The sequence below is a fragment of the Notothenia rossii genome (assembly GCF_949606895.1).
Source record: "Notothenia rossii genome assembly, chromosome: 4".
Lineage (NCBI taxonomy): Eukaryota > Metazoa > Chordata > Actinopteri > Perciformes > Nototheniidae > Notothenia > Notothenia rossii.
The window spans coordinates 25,338,974-25,354,525 of NC_136902.1; the positions used below are offsets into that span (position 1 = coordinate 25,338,974).

Sequence of the window (15,552 nt, forward strand, 5' to 3'; positions counted from 1 at the left end):
TAAACGTAACACCAATTCGCCAGTTTAACACAAACAAGCACAGGCTGAGTTAGTATTTAAAATGAGCAGTGAATCATCAAGTCATTGATTGGTTTATGGCGCTTATGACTTAGCCTACTGCTAAAGTTGTTTCCAGATAGGCAATTTAGTTTTTTATCTGTTTACTGAATACATTTCAGTTTCACTTCAAAGATGCTCTGAATTGATATCATACAGTATTGGAAAACGCGACGTCCTTGCTGTAAATTAACTGTTGGCAGACTTGGCACCCATTTGATATTGTATTGTAGGTCTGAACCTGGTCTGAACTGGACTGAAGCAGAGGATGGCTGCAGGTATCTTTTTCAGAAACAACTGCAGCTCATTATTTTTTCAATACTTTTTAGTTTGTATTAAAAATGAAGTTCAATACAGTTTAAAAACTGTTTTAAATACAAGAATGCATAACACTCAGGTAAAAGAGCTGTACACTTTTATCAAATATCACATTCCATAATGGAGGGAGGTGTCCTTCTAAATTACCCTCTGAACATAACAGCAAGCCATTATTGGACCTTGCAACACATTCAGGATGATGACTAATTTTGGAGTATGTCCCAGAGTCCATACTCCCCAATGGATCACGTTGTGTCGATGGTTTGACCGACACAGTTTAGTATAAGACTGCTGTGGCAAGAAGGGTGTGTAAAGAAAACTGAAGAAATGACGAAATGATTGAATCACAGAAAAACTTTGACCTGCTGCCAGGATGGGATTACAACATTGGTGTGCATAGGCACTCCTTCAAAGCTTCTTGTTCCATTTGATGTCATTTCCCTGGTAATTATTTGAGCAATTCTTAAACAAACCACAAGAATGTAGTTTATGATAGGATGAAATCTAAATTAATAGTGTTAGCTTCTGTCTATATATTTTTAAATCTTTTTCAGAGTTCTAACGATCAACTAGGAGGAGTATCCTGTCTCTAAGAGGTTTTGTCCTCACAAGTACAGATCAAACACACACACAATATTCCAGATTGGCGACGTGCTCTTGAAGACAAGTTTGCAAACTGAGTCAGCAGCAACATTTCTGAATGACTCAACCAGTCCACCCCAGAGCCCTTTCGTTTCTCAGAGCCCTGCCCTCAACCCTCCCTCACACACAGGCACGCACTGCCACACCACTTACCTCACCACAGCATCACTTCCTCGAATGTTATTAGCATACAGATGCTAAAAACCAATAGCAATGCAGGAACATTTCCCAAGGAGTCTCTCAGTGGTCAATATTAACGGAAAGGATCTGTAAAGATTGATTTTGTATGATTTAATACATTGATTACGTTTTTCTCACTGTATCTTTTATGCTTGAGGCTTTTTATTTTTCTGATTAAGCTATAGACTGATGACATGTTGTGGCAAGTTTTATGGTTAGTTTTCTGCAGAGTTGATAATCCTATGATCCTTAGAGTAATTTACTGCATGTATCAGTCATGTTGCCAGGAAGAGACTCCTACGTCTGCTTTGACATTTCTCGTACTCTACTTTCTTTAAAATATGCTGGAGGGCTATTATATGTCACACTGCATTATTATCCCGTACAAGACAGGCATCTGTGAACAAGGAAGTGGAAGAGGAAAGCAAAGAGGGGAGCAGTAAAACGTAAAACATGTTGCAGTCTGGCTCTGCCTGTGACTCAACAGGAAATGATGGAGCAGGAGTAAGTAAGGTGAGAGAAGGATGGTGGGCGTGAGAGGAGAGATTGAAAGGAAAAAAAGCAGATGAACTTTGTAATGCAAGGACTGGGATTTCTAAGGAAAGGCAGCAGGCATCATTCCATAGTTTTCTAAGGAAATCTGTAAACCATGACTCTCCACAATTGAGTCATGACCCACAGAAACACACACTGAATAATCAGCCGTTGAACAGCAAGATTACCAAACATACTATAACAAACTAGTTTCCATTGTTCTGCTGAAAGGTGACCCTGTATGTTCTGTGGTGATTCAAAAAGACTTTGACCTCTGAACAAAATGTGAACACTGTGAAGACAAGCAAAAATGGACAGTGTCATCCTGTGACATCTGTGCAAAGTGCAAACAAATGATATTTTTCACTTCGAGAGTTGCTTCTCAGAAGCGAAAAATCCCTAACCCTGATCATTTTTCCAGTTTTTGAAGTAAAAAGCCTTTTTTTCTCATGTTTTCAGTCACTTATTTCAATTGAAACTTTGAATGAATCGGAGCTTAACTTCACAGGGTGGCGGAAGGCCTCCTGCTGGGCCTGCAGACCCTCTCTCCACACTGAAATCAGGGGAAGGGAAGCTGCCTGCGCCTGCAGTGCTGCATCCTGGGTAAAGAATTGCTCTTTTCATGCTCAGCTCTCTGCCGTTTATTGTAGCTGTCACCGTGAAATCAGATGTCACGGGTTTAAATCACTTTAATCCTTGCCACTTCCTCTCACTGACTCTCTTTTGTTTTTCTCAGTTGGTACCCTGGGAAAAAAAAGTATTTTGCTTTCTTGTCGTTTATAGGTACAGCTCCACTACACATAAAACTGCTTGTGTATTTATGTGTGTGTTTTTCAACTCTCATCCCCTAATTAGCTGTAGCTACATTTGCAGGAAACATCAGTGGTATATACTGTTATGTGTGTCATTCATATCAATCAATTTAGCATAAGAAAAAAAGATTTCACAGGAAGTATTTTCTTTTGGCCTTCAGTGCAGTTCCTGATCTATCCAACAATCAAAGGCAGCACAGACATCTCTCTTCAGCCCGTCCTCCTCTTCCTCCGGGTGGTTCTTTGATAACTGAGCTGTCTCCTCACGGGATGAGGTCAAAGGTCGTGGTACGAAGCCCACTCAGACATTTGAGGAGCCTAATTTCTCCCTGACGCCTCCAACATGTCAGACCAAACCACAGACCCATTGAATTTAAATAGATTAAATAAAGGGTGTGTTTTTCAAATCACACACAACTCTGCATACAGTAGCAATAAATGGCAGTGATTCAGAACTTAATCATACCTTTTCTAAACCTATTTATCCCTTATTTCAAAAAATGATTCATAAAGAAATACGCTCAGACCATATCCTCTGTTTTGCAGACTCCTTTGAAATAAAAACATCAAACATGACCGTTCCATGTGAGGCTGCAGGAAGTGGTGGGTGGTAACAAAGAGGTGCAATTAAATCGTTTTCATAAGAATTTCTCTTTGTTTCAAGAACTGAAACGGATGACATCCTATTATTTATTAGCCTATTACAGATTTTACACATATACTATAAAACTCTATTTATTAGACAGAATTTCCAACGTCTTGCACAAGGCTATAACTGAGTGTGAACTAATCATCCATTTAAAAATGTTTATCTAATGACCATAGCCGTGATACACATATTTTTCTTGTTACAACCTCTAACATTGAATCTCAGGAAGGACGATTAAGAGGAATGTGAAACTCAAACATGAGACAGGTCGACCATGACTTTGAAAACAGCAGCAGGATTATCTGTCTGCAGTCTAACGGGGCTCTAATTACTATTACATGTTTGTACACAGCTGGTTCCTCCATAAGAGAATTCCCTGTGTCACCATGTCAGCACATCAACCTACACAAATGTATTTACCATAGGACACGTATGTTAACACCTACTTTGCTTATTTCCTTTTTCCAGCTAGAGACATTGTTAGATGGGTGGTGGGCAGACATTTATCTTGCGTGATATTTCTCGTTTCAGGGGTTATCTGCTTTTCACAGCATGTTGAAAGAGATGAATCTTGCTTGATATTTCAGAAGTTATTATCGCTGTTTGTTATCAACTTTTTCTCACTTTTGATTCCTGATTTAATCTTGATGTTTCTTGTCTCTCAGCTCATAAATAAATAAAACAGCAGGCCTTGATTCTGGTCCGACTTTGATCATCAATCTTTCATTTTGTAGCAGCATGAGGGAGTTCCTTCAGAGCAATCCATCAAATCTTTGAAAAAGGAGGTGGGTGGGGGCTACAGATGTGGGAGGTGGGCTTCTGACTGCCCTGACAGCTGTGAGGGACGGAGGCCTCTCAGAGCAGGAAATGACTTGACCTCCCCTGTGGGAGACTGGCTCACCCCGACAACAACCCCCACAGCTTTGAGCATCCTGGGTCGTCCACCAGCGCCCACAGAGGGCTGTGGAGCCACAGCAGAGCAGAAAGGCTGCTGGTCCAGGTGGCAAAACGTTGAAATTTGGAAAGCGATTTCACACCTACACAAGAAAACAGAACATATGAAAGGGTGAATTGCACTATTATTCTCCAAGGACATGTCTAACATTTGTTGAGTGCAGCAGTTTCACCTCTTTATGCCACACTGAAGTTCCACGTGATACCAGTCACTTTGCACGTTGCACAACAGGAAGTTGACCAAGCAGCTTATTTGCTAAAAAGTATGAGTCTTCCTTTAAGCAAACAAGTTACGCTGGTGGAAGAGGAACAGGCGATGATTGCAGCAATAGAGGCACATCACTGGTGTATTTATTTTGTGGGTACGTGATTTACAGAAAGTCTATAAGGCACTCCTCAATATATGACCCTATCAGGATTTTATTAGAACATTTAAACGGTGGAATTTTTTAGGACAGAAGGAAGAGAGGTCATAGGGTCATTGGGCATCGCTCTTATACTTTTACGAGCTGGTTATTTTATTCAGCGTTTTACAATATGTAATTTGATATTTGCCTGATGATTTATTTAGATTGTTACCACGGTAAAAAGATAATGTGGCAATGACTTGCAATCACTTCCCTGTTATTTTTCTAGTAAATGGCCTCCTGTATTGTCCTTCTGCCTCTGTGCGTGGGTGAAGACAAACACAGACAGTGAACTCCTCTGTGACATCCAGGCTTCAAAACAAGTCACGATCCTCCATAACCGGGCTGCCAATTTTGTGCTTGTTCTTCTCTATCAGTCAGATATTGTACTCATGCCAAGAGCCACCCACACACTGTCCGACTCCCACACAGGTCACACCAAAATTGTTTACTGCCTGATGAAGGGCAATTTCCCATACAGTCATCACACAAGGAAGATACAATGATTACTATTCTAATTGTGGACGTCTCTAGGCATTGTGGTTCTTTGACCTGAGGTTACTTTGTGTAGCTAGAACATTGTTTGGTAAATTGGAATTCTGATTTATGAACATTAACGTACATTATCTATGAATCAATTAAAGGTCCCATGACATGGCCATTTCTACTGATCATAATTCCATTGTTGAGGTCTACTAAAATAGATTTACATTGTTCAATGTTCCAAAATCACATTGGTTTCTCATACAGCATCTCTTTATAGTATGTGTATTCAGTCTCTGTCCTAAATGGCTCGTTGGAGCTCCTGTCCCCCCCCGCCCCCCAACTCCCTATGAGCCCACTTTGCTCTGATTGGTCAGCTCGCCCACTCTGTTCTGATGAGTCCACCACCGTTACAGCGGAACATCACTGATTATGTGTTACAATGGCGTTTGCTAGCAACCAGAAAAGGACACCAGTAATGACAAATAGATGAGAATGCTGCGTGGGGTCTGGGTGCCGTGTTGGCGGGATGTTGCGGGGCTCGCTACTCCGCCCTTTGAGGCTCGAGGAGCGGACAGTGTGAGCTGGATTACTGGTGTCGTTTCCTGGTTGCTGCATGGGGTCTGCGAGACAGCGAGACACTGCGGAACTCAGCCTGAGCCGTTACGTCACTATGACCGTTACGTCACTATGACCAGGAAGAAAAAAATTGAAAAAGAAAAATCTTCAACGAGGCGTTCTGGGGCAGTCTGTGTTAGTTTTACTCGCTACAGGGTGTACTTTGAGGGTTTGTGACTTTGCAGACCGTTTACATGCATAAGAAGCTACATAACACACAAGGGGACGGGTAATAACTGGAAAAGCATGTCATGGGACCTTTAAGTTCTCAAAAAATGATTTTTGCTGATCCTTGATATCCAGTTTTTCTAGGACACTGAATGAGGACACACATGTTAATAGCGGCAGCTTCAGGGAGTTTCTGTGTGAGTATGGGTTTATTTAACAATTTTTTTACTGAAAATCCACCTCTTCGTTTACACTGATGGAGGATGTATTCAGAATCAGATCTCTTGATTTCATCACTGGTACAAAAATATGGATATAAGTCCAAGTAAGGTAGTAAAGTAAAAGAACAACAAAGCAAGCGTTTCAAAGCAACATTTTGCTGGTTGACCTGTTATTGGATTGTTGCTGCTAATGCCCTAATGTAAGCAGCATTTTATTGATGCGCCAGATTAAAAAATGTTTTACTTTCTGAGTTGTTTTTATATGTGTATCCGCTTTATGAAAAAATATTCTACATTTAATCATATTATTATTGTTTCTATTTGTGTATTTTCATTTTTAGGATATGATTTTAAATTGTATTTGTACCGGCTGCTTTTTAAACTTGCTGCTTTTTTCAAACTTGCTGTTTTATTTGTTTTCTATATATATATAAATATACATTCATCTGTAAGACGCATTGGACTGATTCTTTGGAGTTCTGGAAGGAAACAATACATATCCTTTTTGAAAAAAATAGTTGATTTGAACCATGTAGATTCTGCAGTTAACAAGAAAAATACATAGTCCTACACAATACATGTTGTCTTGTTTTTATTTTCAATATGCAAAGAAACAAGTTGTCTTTAAATATAGTGAATTAAATACAAATGATTTAAAAACAATATTTCCCTATAAATAAAAGTGAAGTCAAATTCATGTAAAGTACAAAAAACACAGAACATGTGGTTATTTTCCACCCCAGCAGGTTTTTACGCCAATAAATACTTGTCCTAATGGTGTTTAGTTTTTCCTAATGGTTTTCAGGCTTCAGGGGTTTTTTCCTTTAAGAGGGAGTTGGGTGGAGTTACAGTAGGCTGAAGTGTTGGGTGCATTTATAAGGAGATGTGGAAATGCGCGTCACGCTGACAAAAACGAGTTTCAGCTCCCAGTGTTGTTATGAGAGGAGGGATGTTGCACATGGTTACTTTCTGACTGCCACAGAAACTACAGATCTATTTGTCTCACTTCGGACAGGAACAAGGTCAAGGACACTTACGTGATGGACAAGTGGTCAGCGTTTTCATGGTAAGACTTCCTTTCCTTTAGCTATTAACATTACAAGTTATTTGATCAAAACGGGGCTTTAAATCCACTTTGACTCAGCGACCAGGGGCAGGGTTCCGTGTGAGCGGAGGAGCCTGTTTATTGAAAAATATTTCTGATAACAATAAAGCTCTCGGTGTGGTATTCCTCCGGCGGAACTTAATTTAGCCTACGTTAAAGGTACAACGAACCGGGACGCGGTGGTTTGTCCAGAGATAGTGACGTTTGTTTCTTCTTCCTAGAAACCCCTATGGTTGAATAGTGTGTTGAATTCTTTTATCTCGGTTATTTGTACATACTTTACCCGCTGCTCAGTTTATGGATGTCCGCCCGTCCGCCGAGTGAAGCCCCATCGAGGCGGGATGAGTGAGTCTGCCGGCCCGCCCCGGCCAGCCGCTAGGGGGCGCCGCAAACAGGGACATATAGTGGGGTGGCTGTGTGGAGTGTGGTCCAATTTAATGCAAAAAAGAATAGCTTTGAAAAAGTGTAATATCTATCTATCTAGCTATCTATCTATCTTTCTAAACTAGCCTATCTAGTATCTAAACTACCCTACATTTTTAGTATACTTTAATCTTATAATTGTAAACCCACCTAACAATGCCTTTAGCGAAGTGAGTTGAGCAAGAATTGTATTCAATTTATTTGGACTTACTTATGTTACTAATTGTTGAACAGTATTGAACTTCAGTTTGTTATTGTTGCTTCACCAGATAGTTTGCCTTCGTTTTATATCCATGAATGGCTCTCTTAACCTACTTAAGTTCCTTTTATATCTTTCATTTTTTTATATCAGGTTATATCAGGTATCACAAATCAAAACTGGATATGAATGAATGAGGAAATGTTGTATGGGTTGGATAATTAGCCTATAAAGCTTGTTGTTCCCCACTCTTGCTGTTTTCTAACTTTCAGAAATGTTGGACTGTAGGCATTGTTATATTACCTTATTAGGGTTAATATAAACATTTGATTTATTGAATGTAAAGCATAACTCAATCAGAATGTCAGTTTACAGCTGTCACTAACCCTTACCTCTATCCTGTGGCCTAACTTAACTTGATGTTCCACACCTGCAGGTGAACAAACCAGACTCAGCTCAGCTGTAATCTTGGTCATTTATACCAATAACACCTATTGAATCCACTTCAGACCTAAATATGGCTCTCAACTATCTGAAATGTGTTGAAAGTAGTCATATTATAACAGACTGCATGATCATTATTGTGTAAACTACAGTATAGTTTATACGTGAAATTGGTCAATCCCAGAAATATAATGATTCATAAGCATTCTTTCCCATATCTAATTTGAGTTTAGATTAAAATGTTTTCTTTTTCAGTTGCTCATACAATACCTAACGTTTCTAAAATAATAATAGGTAGAATAAGAGTAAAAGGGTAAATTAGAAAAAATTAATTCAAACATTGTAATTATGAATTTATGCCAAATAGTTGCTAAATTGTATGCTAGTTGGCATGTGGCATATTAGCCAGGTGGGATGTGCAATTTCTCCAGTAGATGCATTTCCTTTATTGAATGCAGTTGTCTAATTTTAGATAATTTGGTAAAATAGACTTTTATCTAGGCTGCAAATACATGTGTTGTTGAGATATGAAACCCACATACTGCTGCATTATTTATTATTGTCAATAAAGGCATTTGATAAGATTTCTGTCCTCTCTGCTAAGCTGTGAGTGTTTCTCAGCCAGCAGCAAGTTGTAATCAGGTGATGTGAAGCTCATACTTTATGCCAGCTCCTTAATTAAATAATCTGTAAAGGTCCAGTATGTGAATGGCCTATTTTCCTGAAACAAGCAAAGTGGTCACAGCCAAGGACAACACATCAAGGCTCCTGCATGAGATGACAAATTGTTTTCCAGCCTCTGGCTACTCTTTTAACAGTGCCCAGTGTGCACAGTCCTCCTGCAGGGGATTTGCTGCACAGCCCATAGTTTGGCCATGTCTGCTTGTCTCCATGGCGTATCTTCAGTCCTAACCTCATGGGAGAGTTCACTTGTATTTTCAGGCTTGCTTTACTGCGCACCAAAGTGACACAAAGCCCCATTCATGCCTGAGAGTGGCTCCATTCATGGACGCTGAGTACTTGCCGGTAGAATTCATAATTGTTCAGCGTCTTCCATCTCCGAGGATCACTGGCGGATATGACGCCACAGTCGGTTGTTTTAAGGATGACATAAATATTCAAATAGACGCATGGGTCATTGTTTTGTTTGTGGTGGTTTTGTGTTGCATTATGCATGCTCTGCATTGTTTGCCACCCACATGGACTGTAGGCCTGGCAGTGACATGAAACAATGCAGGACGTTGAAGAATAAGATTGTAGTTTGATTGGAAAGTCAAGACCTAGCATTGCCCTCCGGGTGAGTAGGAGGGAGGGGGTTACTAATTAATAGTTTGCAGGTGAATGGATATATAAATCAGACAGGAACGTAGATTTATAATGGATTTTTCATTCAGTGGTACCATTTTATTTTGAAATTGAGCTGTCTAATGTAAGTGTTTATGGGCATGGGAACCATTTTATTATAAGATCATGAAGCATCTGTCATTTTACACAAATATTACAATTATCCAAAGCTAGTTATAATAGAGTCAGGGCCCACAGGGTACTGAGAAGCAACCCTTCTGGAAGGACAGAATTCACTTTAAAACTCCCAGAGTTGTCATATGGATTGTTTAACATTTTGACCTTCCACTTTGTGATTCAAGCAATACAAGCAAAGCTACTGTGTCACCTTTCACGTAGAAGACTAGGGATGCACTATATATAAAATTAGATAAGATAAAGATATACTTGTATTGGTCCCAAGTTATTTTGTTACAGCAGCATGTAGAAATGCATTGCGCATTAAGAAAGAGATAGTAAACATAAACAACAAGTTTGTATAAACAGTAAAAGATAAATATCTGGTGCCAATATATTACTGGCTGATAAGTAACTCAATGACTGCTCATAATGGTATTTCAGTGCTTTTTTGCACATCCTTCCTTCTCTCTCCCTCTTCTATCTATAATCAAATCAAAAAAATCTTGGAATTCCAGCTGATGATTACATCTGATATGGTGAAAGGCGGCGGACGGAGGGTCACAGTTATATCCTGGTTCAGTACGGGGACTTTTCTGTAAATACTGTAGCGACATATTTTACACAATAACTAAGGTCCTTTTTCTTTTTACAGTCTCCATCTGCTACTCTCTGCTAGAAAACTTAAATACAGACTTGTATTGTCATTATTATTGCACGTGTTGGTGGTGGAGTCTGTCAGGCAGCATCAAAGGAATGCTGCACAATTAGCCCCTGTTGTACGGGCGGATACTGCAGGGTTTCATGGTCACCGAGAGGAAGGAGGGCGAGGAGCGCTGCTGCCCTCCCACATCTGACCCAGGGGTTGTGCAATAAGCCACCAGACAAATGGCTTTAAGCTGCAACCACAAAGACATGCTAATGGCAGCTGCCCGGCCAGACTGAAGTCATTCACCCCACTTCAGTGTCTTGCTTACCCAAAATGATGAAGAGTTTCAAGAATCTACCTATTAATTACACTCAAAGAATTCGAGAAAAAATGTCTTGCCTATTACGCTCACAAAATGCTTTTTGTCATCTGCCGGCTCTCTTTTTGAATTGGAGTGATGTCAGAGAGAGTAATATAGGTGTGTTATGATAGTCATGCTGTATTCATAATATAAATGATTTATCAATAGGTGACATGTGTTTGTGTTTCGAGCCTCTAAGTATTTGTTCTGTCCCGACCTTTGACCTGCCTGGTAGGGTGAGTGTGTGCAGCTGGTCTCGCTCCAGATGTGCGCTGTTTATATGCCTGGGCTGTTTATGGACATTTCACACTGACGAAGGTGTGACCAGAAAAAATGAAAGGAGTGATGTAATGCAAAAGCCAAATGTAGAGGATTTTTCCACCTTTTTTTTCCTTCTGTAAAGCCTTTTCTGACACACCTGCGACAGCAAGATCTGAATTTACAAGTGTTTCTGTTTCACAAGGAGTAAAAGCTTCGTATTTCATAGTTTTTCTCTTCTTTCTCCAACAGCTTTCTGCTGGCTAGAACGAAGCCGTGATGGGTTGGATGGATACTAAACAGACCTGCATGCTTTTTAAAAACACAATACATGCCACGACATGGCCGGGAGTCAGAATAACTACTGGGGACAACATGACCTGAATAGGTACGTAAACAGCTCTTTATTACTGATAGAATCAAACTGCAAACAAGCAATCGTTTTTATTTCTACGTTTGATGATACAAACACTACTTTATCTTTCATCATACAATGTCAGGAGAATAATTCTGGCACTTTAAATACTTATTAAATACATAAAACAACTCACAAAATGTTAAACATATAAAACTAAACATTCACTATCATAGATTTTAAATTCTTCCCTGAGTTTATCCTCTAATTGTTTCTTTATGTCTGGTCCGGAATCCATCATATTCTTGAATGATTTTGTTTAGGTAGCAAAAACATTTACAATCTGTAATCTTTAAAGGGATCCAGATCCCTCATCCAGGATGGAAAAACATGTAATATATAATCTACAGTGTAGACAGTATTAGAACAAAGTTTAATATAGGTAGCTAAAGGTAACTAAAGAAGAAACATTCATGAAGAACACGGCTCATGAAAGACTTCGAGCTAGCTTCAATGGTGTTACATAATGTGAATAAATGAATGAGAACAGAACATATGTTCTTTTTTGAGCATATGTCATGCTTGTTATTTGCCATGTATAATGACTTACTCATGACAGGTTATGTGTAGGAATGATTTACACACATGCAAAGCTCTGTATGGATTTCTCAACCCACTCTTGTTTTTTTAGAGAGTGCTTTGGCCTCAGTGCTGAAATGGAACAAAACCTGACGCAGCTTCAACAACAGCAAATGGCCAAGGAGTTAAATGGTGAGTCTTTATTGTGTTCTTATTTATTCTTTTCCTTAATATAAGCTAACATTTCTTGATTTTACTAGTAAGAAACAAATATATCAAAAACTGTTAACAACTAGTGCAGTTGTAATAAACTTGGGCGAACTTCACAGAATGTAAGTATTGATCTGATAACTGCTGGAATAGATTTTGAAAAACATTTGCTACTATGATCTGTTTTGGACTAATTGAGGTGAGCTACATTAGATGTCACTGTTAAACCTTGATATAAAAAGAAACGTCAATCATTAGTGACATCAAATCTTGTTTAATTGTGAAATTAACCAAGATTTGAAAAATAGGGCAACCAAATACTGTTAACAAAGTACAGTGACAAATATCAGTATTTCTGACCATATTTTGTATCTTTTCAAATTGTTGGGAAACACTAACAGTGTTTGACAAGTGCTGTACAGTTTTGCTACTTTACCTACATTAATAAATTAAGTTCTGCCGTTATAAATCTTGTTTCGGAAGTCCGTCTTGTCTGTCTTGGATTTACTAACTTAAGTTTAAGTCCTGCTTGACCAATAAAAGGCGTGTAGACAGGGGTTAGATGAGCTGTGTACCAGAGAAGAGAGCGCAGTGAAGGAGGAGAGGGGGGATATTGCTCCCTGGTCACCAGCTGTTCCTGCAGTCTGGGGCACGTCGGATGTTTCCACAGAGAAGGTTATGGGAAGCTACGTTCAGATTATGGCCTGCCCCGAAGATAATGGCGATGGCTGTGTTAATCAGGGTGTTGTGGCTGATGTTTGACGAAGAGGGCGATAGGTTAAGCGGTTGTTTTTCGACATGTTTTTAACTCTCGTTTCCTGTAAGATATCTTCAGCAAAACATGGGGTTTTTTTTCTTCTCAGTTGAGTGGGTAGCCCACTCCCCCTGGTATTCTGTCCCTCCTACACCATCACTACACACTGGTTAAAGTTTCTCTCATTGGAAGTTGTTTTTCATGTTTCTGCCTCTGAGAGTTGTTTCTGCACTAAAGGAACCAACAGTGATAGCGAAACCATGTATTACATTGCAGCAGGTTCTTGGTTGACATTTGACATTTTTTTTTGGATTTAAGAAGCCAGGTGTTTAATACATGAATATTTTTCCCTTTCCCAGGCAACATCTCCCTCTCCCACTCGCCTTTCTACTCCGATACGCACCGCCTTGCGTCTGATAACATACTGCGTCCCCATGACGGAGACCAGGTGGTCCCTTCTTCCCAGAGACGGACAGTGTTTGGGGGCCACCAGAGAGAAGCCAAACCCCTGCCACCGCTGCCCGACCCCGAAGAGCTCATGTCTGATGAGGCGGCCGACAGTGAGGTGGAGTTTTTTACCAGTGACCGACGGCGTCTTTTGCCCAAAAGTTGCCCCAAGGCTATTAGCACGATGATGAACAAAGACTTTGGGCAGGTGAATCACGCCTACCAGGAGAGCTCCAGGGCTGGGTTAGGCTCCATGGCTTTCTCCTGGCCCAGCAGAGAGGACAGACCAACAGGTAGAGGCAGTGGATTTTGGTCCCTAGCTCTCCAGAGAGAAGACCATCAGCAGGTAGTGTATGCAGGCGCAGACACTCTGTGTAACAAACAGCATGACCAATATCAATCATCGAGACTTCTGGTCTCCTGTTCTGGCCCTTCTTCCAGCACCACTGACCGGCCACAAATCCCTCCTCGTATCCCCATCCGGCCAAAACCTTCTGCTCTCTCAAAGACTGCGAGTGCCAACGAGGAAGACAAACCTCCCAAAATACCTCCAAGGGTCCCCTTAGTCCCACCCTGCCCACCGCGCACCCCGAGTCCCAAGAGCCTTCCGATTTATATTAATGGTGTGATGCCTGCCACACAGAGTTTTGCTGCTAACCCAAAATATGTGAGTAAAGCATTACAGAGACAGCAAAGTGAAAGTGTGCCACCTGCAGCCCAGTTTTCTCCCTGCATTGTGCCCATTTTGAAGGATGGCAGGCAGGCCAGCGCTACGCACTACATCCTCCTGCCGCCCGGCCGCCCCCCGTACTCGGACAGGCGAGAGAGACTCTTGAGCGAACCGGTCCGGACAGGAAACAGCAGCCTCTGGCAGAACCGATAGAAAGCCTCGCTTTTGTCACCGACTGAAACTTAATGGGAAAAAACTGGCTCATTAATAACCATGTGATGTGATGTTGTGTGAACATCTACATGCTACATTCACACGTCTAATGTCGTATTGGTGTTATTTTCAATGACTACAACACTTTGAGGTTTTTGTCTGTTTTAAACTGAACATTTTACCCATCAGTATTATAGCAAAGTGAAAAACATCATAACATTCCAGTATTTTCACTAATAGTGGAGAAATATTTATATTACCATTTTCAATTGTGGGTTTCTGAGATGCTGCAGTTTTTTCTTAGATCTCATTTTTTATTCTGACAACTATTTGCTCAGATAACTAAAACTATAAGAGAGAAAATAGTTACTGTATGTACAAGCTGGGCTTGTACTAAACCCTCACCCCATGTTCAACCATTTGTATGACAATGCTGCTTGAAGTCTTAGGTATGATGTATGGATGGATTTAATGTTTTGCTCAATCATTCTCACATTAAGATGTATGGTAAATGTAATACAATGAACAACAGTGAAATAGTTCCCCTGATACAACTCTTAACTGCTGCTTTTAATTTAGTGCACATGCCTCTTGCACGTTATTTGTGCAAGTGCACTTAATTTTTCCTACGCCGCTTTCGCAATCAATTTACACCCTACTAAATCCTACCTGAAGAATACTCAACAAGCTGATTTAAGCATCCACTCTTGAATGATATTCTATGCTAATGTGCACAAAGTAGAATTTATTTAAAGGTACAATTCTGTGAAGAATCTGCAAAATATAAAAACAGCAGTTCCACCACCAGAGTTCACGACTGAAACCTGCAACCACACTCAAATCGATTGACAGGCCCTTTAATACATATGAAGAACATGTTTGAGTTTTTTGTTTTCTGAAGCTGTTTTTTCAGGTTTTTCATAATTCAGTAAAAAAGTCTTAATTTACAATTATGTTCATGGTTTTATTGTGTATATGCATTTGGCACAAACAATGTATATACGGTCTGGTCTGTGTGTGAGGGCATGAAAACCATGTTACGTTTACACTGTTGGGGTTTACAGCCTCTGTTACGTCAACAGTTTGGAAGTTCTCATGAAGGTTCTGTGTCAGATTTAGCCCAAGCTAAGGCTGTATGTATGTTAATGTGTTGTTTGTGTTGAAAGTAAATCATTGTAAAATTGTGTTTTTAATCTATTTATAGAAATAAAATAACTTATTCATTCTATGATACGCGCAATGTATTTTTTCTAAACCAGAACTATGTACACTTGATAGTGATTTAACCATTCAAAGCTCATACACTTAGCCTGCCTTCCAAAAGCAAAGGGTAACATATCACCTCTTAATTATACCAGTGTTATTGCCCTATAACATCTTT

General features: G+C 40.0%; 1 protein-coding gene across 1 annotated transcript; it reads left to right on the forward strand.

Moving 5' to 3' along the window:
* Window positions 1-6,912: 6,912 nt before the first annotated feature.
* On the forward strand, window positions 6,913-15,399 carry errfi1b (ERBB receptor feedback inhibitor 1b). The gene is made up of 4 exons (XM_079673445.1): window positions 6,913-7,109; window positions 11,196-11,331; window positions 11,990-12,069; window positions 13,201-15,399. Exons 2-4 carry the CDS (start codon window positions 11,285-11,287, stop codon window positions 14,169-14,171), a joined length of 1,098 nt encoding a protein of 365 aa, XP_079529571.1. The 5' UTR covers window positions 6,913-7,109; window positions 11,196-11,284; the 3' UTR covers window positions 14,172-15,399.
* The last annotated feature ends 153 nt before the right edge of the window (window positions 15,400-15,552 follow it).